At 40.9% G+C, this 8,992-nt stretch overlaps 1 protein-coding gene across 3 annotated transcripts in view; it reads right to left on the minus strand.

The window, feature by feature from the left end:
- Positions 1-8,584, minus strand: part of ptpn13 (protein tyrosine phosphatase non-receptor type 13) — a 43,260-nt gene extending 34,676 nt beyond the window's left edge. The window contains exons 1-2 of one of the 3 annotated variants that reach the window (XM_063889646.1): positions 8,237-8,581; positions 2,314-2,433 (exon numbers count right to left, since the gene is read on the minus strand). In XM_063889646.1, the coding sequence (XP_063745716.1) occupies positions 2,314-2,428 (115 nt within the window). In that variant the 5' untranslated portion in view covers positions 2,429-2,433; positions 8,237-8,581. Of the gene's footprint in view, positions 1-2,313; positions 2,434-8,236 lie in introns of all 3 variants that reach the window. The other 2 variants (XM_063889644.1, XM_063889645.1) reach the window with 2 other exon arrangements.
- Positions 8,585-8,992: the final 408 nt, after the last annotated feature.

The raw sequence follows: 8,992 nt of genomic DNA on the forward strand, positions 1-8,992 counted from the left end.
ACCACAGAGGAAGTTTCTCGCTCAGGCTTGAGCGTTTATGGAAACTCAAGATGATTGAAGTAAACAAAAACACATGTTGCTTTCTTAGCCTGCAAGAAAAGAACTGTTGAGGCATAGAAGCAGAATGGAATGGCTACACAGCGTTATTCTCTTCTCCTACAAAGCCACAGCTAGCGATTTGGTTAGAGGACGTTTTAAAAATATACAAAGGAATGTTTGAGCAGCGCTGCAAAATTCTTTTCTTTGACTGATACTTAACGCTCAGAGGAGCAGCGAGAGGGACAGAGGAACTGGATTTGAGGCACCAAATATCTGCTTTCAAAAGCTGGAATTTACTAAGTAAATATAAGTTTCCTGTTTAAAACTTGTGTGGCCATCGGGAGATTCTTCTCAAAAGTGGACTGGGTTACTAGGTGTATACCACACAAAACTCTTGCCCTGTAAAAGCTGTAAAAAAGGCGAGCAAAAGTGTATGACTCAGCCTGAAGAAAACTCAGACTGAAGAATTAGTGTCTTGATGGATAACAAACGTATCAACAGATTAAATAAACTGGGGATACGGTATGAGCAGAAACATATCTGATGGAAACTGACGGTTCTACCAGAAAGAAGGAGAGAAACACATGATTTGGGCATCATTTGACTCCCACAAATTGCACAACTATAAGTTATTTTTCTTTGAACAAGGCAGCTGAAATGCTGCTATGTGAGCTATCAGTGGCAGACAATCCTCCTAGACAACTACTAAGAGCTTTCCCTTACAAAGAAGGTGCTCACAAACTGTGCAATACCACAGAAAACATGCTATGAGAGTGACAGAATGGCAGCTGTAGAGCGGCAGAACAAACACAAACAGCAGACAAACAAAACGGCACTAAATTTGCAAAAAGCTGAACTTATTTTCGAGGGATTATTCCTCTAACAAATCTGACATATTCACACATCGCTTAATCAAACAAATCATTCTTCTACAAACAAAGCGACTCACCGCGACTGTTTACATAGAGGAAAATAACCTTGCTGGTGGTTTCAGTTTGACAATGTTTGGAACACGTCTGAAAAGTCCTGTAAAGGTTTGGGAAATCCTTAAAATAGGACTGACATTTACTTCCACAGCACCAGGGACGGATAGAAACAACATTAATCTAAATGATGACATTTCTTGCAAACATTGCATCAGCAAAACAAATTGCCTGTCCTATTTTATGCTTTTTTTAAATTAAACTTCTCTATTTTATTTCATAGCTGACAACATCTTACAAATGATACAACAGATTTAAGTTTAAATGTTATGAGTCCGCTCTTGTGGTAAACATACTTCTTTGGATAGCTCAGGGAGTCTGTAATAGCTGGGTCCGACATCTGCTCTTCAAATTTAAGCTTCACTCAGCAGTCTAAAACTGTCCACGTGAGAGGCCAGCATTTACTAGGTATAGCTCCACAATTACACTCATAACAGAAAAAGAAGGAAGTCATCACAACTGCTGCAGCACCACAATATGTGAAGAATTAAGTATGAAACATTCAAAGTATCACACCTTGCATTTTGTCCCTGAGGAACTTTATCTGGGATGCTTTTGATATCTCTCTTAAATGTGACCTCAGCGTAGAAAGCATATTTACAGGCCACACTGATGAGAGGGAATTCCTAGAGCGCGCCAGACTCGCCTGCAATAAAAACCAGTCAGCATAACTGGAAGTAGAGGTCAAGCTGGTTTCTGCACACGTTTTATCCACGGCTTCAAGAAAAGTCACAAGCCGGGCTTTAGATGGCTTTTGTACAAGAATTGACACCATTCAAACTTTTGAAGAACAAAGAGGGCACTGCAGAGGTGCCTGCTGACTCACTTCCTGTCCAATGTCTCAGACCTGCCACTGCTACAAAGACAACCATGGCATTGGGCGGACTTATCTCTCTTTGGCTACAAGGACAATGACACCCACAGGAACAAATGACTCACAACAATGACAACAAAATAAACAGAAAATTGTATAACCAGAAAGCAAAGACCTGAAAACCAAATGAGTGTTTTTTTTTTTTACAGATTTCAGTCTGACTGAATAAATATATTGGGATTATTCTATTGATTTGTACGTTGATGTGATGGATTGGTTTGGGTGAATAATCAACTTGTAAACACATACAGCCCATGGGATCTGGATATGTTTCATTCATCACCTTCATTTAAACAAGGCAGAGTGGGCAGATTTAGAGGATTGGACAGAACAGGGAGGAGAAAAAAGAGGGCGAAGTGTCTTTTGTGCAAGTATACAATCTTCTTCATGAAACATTTTGATTGTTCATGTCCATACCTTTGTGGAAGAGTTCTTGGAGGTTCTCAGCACTCTGGCTGAGCACTGCCCAGACCTCCTCCTCCTGCAGCGGACCCCCACGCACCTCCAGGGCTTCTGCCAGAGACACATGCATCTTCCCTGTGCAAGCAGAGAAAGAGGACAGCTTTAAACCATCTTAATAACACACAATAATACAGAAATAGGCTTTAACTTCAGGGGCAGATGGCAGCCTCTGGCAGGAAGGTCCTATCAGGACAAAAAAAGGATCTATACACATCTTCATCTTTCAATCAGAAGAAATGTATGCTTTAGACTTAAAACAAGGTCCTATATTTTGATTGTGTCAGTAATTAACATGCGTCAGAATTAACACACACAAAAAGATTTATAGTTCATTTGAATTATATTGAGGATTATAATCCCGCCAAATCTAATCCTGTAAGAATACACACTTGTCGTGACAGGCCTGACGGATTCAACTGAAAGCAAGTACGCCCATACTGCCATATCACAACAACCTTCTGCATGGGCTGCTCTTATCACAGTTTCATTCTCATCAACAAGGCTCCCACATGTCCTTGGGCAAAACATTCTAAAAAGGTAAGCTGTTTTATCATGGAAGACGTAGTGAAAGCACATGATGCGCGCGTGCACAAACCCTGCTTTACTCCAGTTTCAATCCACAGAATAGCAGCTTATTACTCGGAGCGTCCACCGGCATCCAACTGAAGTGAAAACTAGTCTAGAAAAGCAAAGCACCCCTGGTGTTAAAGCTGATTTCTGCTCTACAAATAAGTGATAACTCAAACCTGTTTCCTTATTGCATATCAATTAACTGGGTCCAGCTCAGACTAGGCTTATCTTATGTTGTGGACAGCGTTAATAAAGGTAATTCAGCTCCTTGTGTAAAATATATTTTAATATAAGATCACGTCGCACCATCTACACAGATTTAGTTTACACTCATGCCTCAACTCGCTCTGACAAGTCACCCTTTTTCTGAATGTGGTGTTTTGTCTACAGACAAGTGGTTTAAATGTTATGGGTATTTGTGGGCTCTTAATGCTATAAACCAGCTCAAAGTCAACCGTATGTAACCCTGAATTAGAGAAATTTCTTGTTAATCGTTCATCCCTCACGGTTTCTCTCTAAACCCACGCTAATGTGCTGGAGAGTAAATCATGTTTAATCTTCCATATCCATGATGTCATGCAAATGTGAGTAAAATAGGACGCTCCAGTTTTGGCAGTCGTCTTCTTACATAAGAGTTGATGGTGCTTAAACATGCAGAGGTGCTGTGCGAGTGTTCCTGAGTGATTTGCATTGCAGGCAAAAGCATCAGGATAAGGGCGGTCCATACTGCATGAGACAATAATCAGAACTGACGTTGGTTGCACAGGATTTGCAAACTTCTCACTTGACAGCATTGTGATACCTTTGTTCTGATCACTCTCAACACCATCAACCAAAACGGGTGCATCCTGCTGACAAGCCAATCAGAATTTCACAATAGCAGAATAAGAGTTACATCTCCAAACTAAATAAGCCTGCTGGATTTTCCATTTCACAATAGAGCACACAACAGATGGACATATTTTAGTTAAAGGCCTGTGTAAGAAATGAGACACCTGCTTTCAGGATTCCATTGGTTAACTTCTTCAATGCTGGCAACATCTTTTTTTTTAGCTTTTTATCCTGTCACATAACTCAAAATGTAGTCTGCAGCTTATAAATGTCAGACAGTCATGGTGCAATAAAAACAAGAAACTCTATTTTTAGCCAGAAGCTTTTGAACGCTGAAGATACGTTGACTGAAAACAAATCCATATTTTCAATTCTGACTGCTTTTCTGGTGTTTTGAACTTTTGAAGTCTATTTTTCAACGTTTCCCTCCCACAAATTAGACAGCAAACCCACATTAAAGACAAGTGCAGGGTGTATTTGGATTTGCTAGATCACTGCTTTCGCACCAGATTTTATATTCAAACACAAAAACATGGTAGAAGAAAACACAACAAGTGAGGCAAAGCTTCCTCGCACGATCAACCAAACATAACTGTTGTCTGCGGTACAAGGTGCATGATATCACTTTCCATCAATCTTCAACTTCTTTGGAACTACTGAAAAAACAAAAACCCACAAGCTTTTCGAACTTTTTGAGGTGCGCACATTCCGGTTTCCCAACTGCAATCCACCATTGGACTCAACGGAACCTGTTTTAATATTTTTTTCAACATCTATTCAAGTTCAAATTTTACAATTGATGTACGCAAAAGTCAATCACAACAAACAAGACTTAAGGCAACAGTATGCCCAAACTACCTGGTTGATGGTCTAGTAAGAATCCCTCTTCCCCACACATTTCCAAGACTGGAATTGTGCCTAAAAATGGTCAGAATTTCCAAACCGGTCAATTGCAGTCCTGCAGCCATTGGACAGATTAGTGGAACACCAGAGTCACTGGGAACTATAACTATCCGTACCAAATATTGTGCCAAACCATCCAATAGTTTTTGAGAGATCAGAATCAAAACGGTAGACCGACCCACAGACTGAAAGATCAACATCCTTCCGTTGCTAGGTTTTCTGAAAAAGAACCAGAGTTGACTCAACATTTTAAAAGCAGGCTTTGCACCACTTTTTTTTTCGTTTGGCATTTTGAGCTAAATGTGAGCATATCACTCTTCCAGAAACTCCTGGCATAAACTGGGTCAGCTGCCTCATTAGTGTCTGGCTTTATTTTTGAAAGCAATATGTGAAACAATCCTTTCTATGAATTCAAGTTTGTAGAAGAGAGTTAATGAGTAAGCATGTCACAGGCCCAAATGTTTATGCAGGAATGCAGGTTAACCATTCCAGTCAATGGGAGGCGTGAAGTCCGCAGCAAAATGGGGTAATACCCATCTTGCTCATTACCCATGAGAATGGGGAGAGTGGGTGCTGTGAAGACTGATTGTTTTGCGGCCCTTGTTATTTCAACAGAGACCTACAGTGGAATGTTTTTTATCCGCGCTGAGGCTGCTGTGCAGGCCAGCTCCTCTCACATCGGCTCATTATTGAGGGGGCTTAGGAGGCAGCGGCCCAAAACAGCGAGAGCAGACAGCCTTCACCACTTCAGCGCCTCATTCTCTTTTTCTTTTTCAAACACTGGGGATGTTTGTTCCCAGGTATTCCCATGTATTCCCACACTATAGCATGACAGAACAAATCGAAACAAGGCTTAGCATGCTGCTGCTGCTAACGGTTTGAAGGTCTTGGCCACAGTCACAAGGATTTCAAGGAAAATAATCTTGGAAACGTGATAGTTCGCTTTACTCTGCACTTAGGTGAAGCTTTTCCTTTCCTCCCACCTTCCTGTCTCTGAGAGCCGTACAACCCATGATTTCAATTTGAAAACAATCCCTCGATTATTGCACTTTATCTGAGTAACTTTTGCTAAGAAGGTAACATAGCTTCAGTTTCTGCTGGTTCTTCCAGTGCTCATCCTTCTACATTTGCCAGGAACACAAAAATCAGAAAATCTAACGCTCTTCTTTGATCCTAAATCTTCTGAAAACTGGAGGAGCTTTACTTTCGAGGCAATCATCCATAAAAATGCAAGATTCTAACATCCAAAAGCATAACTGGAAACATACGATTTTCAAAGGAATTTGCTCATATCCTCCAAACATCAGAACAGTGGTCTCAGCTGGCAAACACATTTGGAACAGAAGCCGATTTGAAGAGGTTGTCCTCGCCAACATTGAGGTGAAAATCTTCCTGAAGTCATTCATGCCAGGAAAATTTAACAACAAACTCTGAGTGAACCTCTATTCCCCGAATCATACTGTATTATGCAGCCTGCAAGCACACATCCAAATTCATAAACAGTCACAATGTCTAGGACAGCCTGTTTCAGAATTTCTTGTAAACCAACATGACAGATGATGTAAAGACGGATGTTTTCAAAATGTGTGCAGCAAACCAAAACCAAGCTGTGTGCTAGTAAACTGATAAACTGCAGAAATATAGTTAGTATTGATGTTCAGGAACATACAGTTGATGTATTTTTCCCCAAAGCTGTAAAAGGAGTAGAGATACTGTCGCTGCTTTCACAGCTGTGCCTCACTAAAGTGTCTAGTGAAGAAACCTGTAGCGGAAATTAAACAGAAGCGTTGACTCACTTAGATAAAAAGGGAGTGGTGGTGTGTTTTTATTAATTGTAATCATTTTACAATTGATGTATTTTGCCGACATGCTTCTCAGATTGCCTTTACTCAGGGTTGATGATGGACACTGGCCATCATCACAGAACTGAACCAGGTACCTTCCCGTTATGGACTGGTTGCTCTTACCCGTAAGCCACCCTGGATGTTTTGTTTTCAGCTCATACTGGGTCAGGAAACAACCAGAAAGAGAGCCATGACTATCCCATGATTATCAACCCAGCTCTGGACCCACGGCCCTCACTTCTCATTTTGGTCTCAACCTCATCCGCTCCATTTCTGTTAATCACAGGGTTGCTATGTGTACCGTGACATGCAGAGCATGGTTTTGCAAAACCTCACTCAACACCCCCCCCTCTTCCCAACACACACAAACCAAACCCACCGACTATTTTCCCCATTTTTTCCTATGATGATGCTCCGACCAACTCCATCATAACCTCTTATGATGGGAATGTTCTTCCTGCTCAGTAACAGACTGCCACCGGTAGGCTTGACAGACATTTTCAAAAGCCTCATGACCTTTGACTTAAGCTAACTTTACTACTTTTCTATGGTAATGAAGGGGGAGGGGGTACATAATGCCTTCCTACAACCCCCATAAAGCCTTCAGCCTGCACTGACACATTATGCCTCTAAAAGGCTTTGTTAAGCTTTACCATGTTGTCAAGAATGCTGACCATTTTCTCCAAATTACACAAATAGTGGTGGCGGTTAGCTAGTCAGACGCTTATTTTGGTAGTGGTGCCTCCTCCCTCCTAAACTTAAAATACAGTTTCTGGTGTGGTCAAAGATGCCCCATGTCAGACAGCAGTAGAAGCAGCGTCGTTGTGACGTTAACAGAGGTGGGAGAAGTTCTCAGATCTTGTACTTATGTAAAGTTAAAAGTCCCCGGGTGTAGGAATACTCTGTTACGAGGAAAAGTATTGCATTAAAAATGTTACTCAATTCAAAAGTACAAAAGTATAAGCATCACAATTGACTTAAAGTACCAAAAGCAAAAGTACTTTTTATCCAGATTTTCCCATTTCAGAATAACATATATTATGTGTTTTGAAAATAACTATTGATGCATCAAAGTGTTTTAAAGCTTGTAACGGTGCAGCTAGTTTTAATTACTTTGTATACTGCAGGGTAGCTTCTGAATTTGACTCCAGGTATAAATAAAGTCTGATAGTGTAGTTTATATTTCACATTATTAATACAAATGTGCAAAGAAACGAAAAGGTACTTAATTAATGGAGTGGAGTAAAAGTACACGGTTTACCTCTGAATAGTAGTGGGGTAGAAGTACAAAGTAGAAAAAAATTGAAATAGTCATGTAAAGTCCCTCAATATTGAACTTTACACCACTGGCATGTTGTCGAGAATTGCTGACCGTTTTCTCCAAATTACACAAAGTGCTGGTGGTGGTTAGCGAGTCAGACACTTATTTTGGTAGTGGTGCCTCCTCCCTCCTAAACGTAAACTACACTTTCTGGTGTGGTCAAAGATGCCCCATGTCAGACAGCAGTAGAAGCTGCATTGTTGTGACGTTAACACAAAAATAAACACACAAAATATCAACAAACAGACTGTTAACCAGCGTTAAAGTAGCTGGCAAACAGTATTGTCAACGTTTTTGTTTAAAGCGTCGGTGTTTGAGCCTCAGCACAACCCACTCCATTTCTCCGTTTTCCCGGGGACAAGTTGCTGGCAACCGTTGTGCTAAAATTAGCTAACTTTTCTCAACTTACCAGTCGCGAAGAGTTACAAAATCACTTGAAAGAGAAATGTTCGTACTCCAACGAGGCTATGAGTGCGCACACAAACGGGACCAGAGGCCATCCCATCCACAAAGCAACATCTTTGAGAGTGGTTGACTAAGTGGCGGCGGCGGCGAGACAGCCGAGCAACAGGTCTCCTATGCGGCGCATTCAGCGAAAAAAAAAACAGTTCACTGGCAGGTTATGTTATCCGACTGTCAAAAACAAATCTCTTCCTTGCAAAGTGCTCAAAACAATCCGTGTTTGATGGCCACAATACAGCTTTCAGCTCCCTTCAAGCGCAGCCAAGACACCATTACAGCCGTGGAGCTGAATAACCCCTCCTTTAGCCCAGCTAGCGTGGGCTGACTGGGAGTAACAAGACACCTTACTATGGCTGTCCATTGGCTCTCTGCTGTGCACTGTCATTTAACCGTTTCTATAGTAACACACACAACTGGGAGTAAAATGTACAGTAAGCATGTATCCTGGACGCAGAATCAGGTTGGTTACATGTTTTATATATAGCTCTTCGAAGTTTTATAGGCAGGAAACCCCTAAATAGTTGCTTTTATAAACTAAAAATCTGTTTCAGTTTTTTTTTTTTTATACAGGAAAAGTCAAAGATGGAACTGAGGTTCAGATTAAAGTGTTGAAAAGCTTTATCGTCATCTTCACAATTGCTAAATAGAGTTTTGGCAATGAAAATGTTAAGTCCCAGTCTCCTCCAACAATGCAACATACCAT

Source organism: Eleginops maclovinus, chromosome 8, assembly GCF_036324505.1.
Source record: "Eleginops maclovinus isolate JMC-PN-2008 ecotype Puerto Natales chromosome 8, JC_Emac_rtc_rv5, whole genome shotgun sequence".
NCBI lineage: Eukaryota > Metazoa > Chordata > Actinopteri > Perciformes > Eleginopidae > Eleginops > Eleginops maclovinus.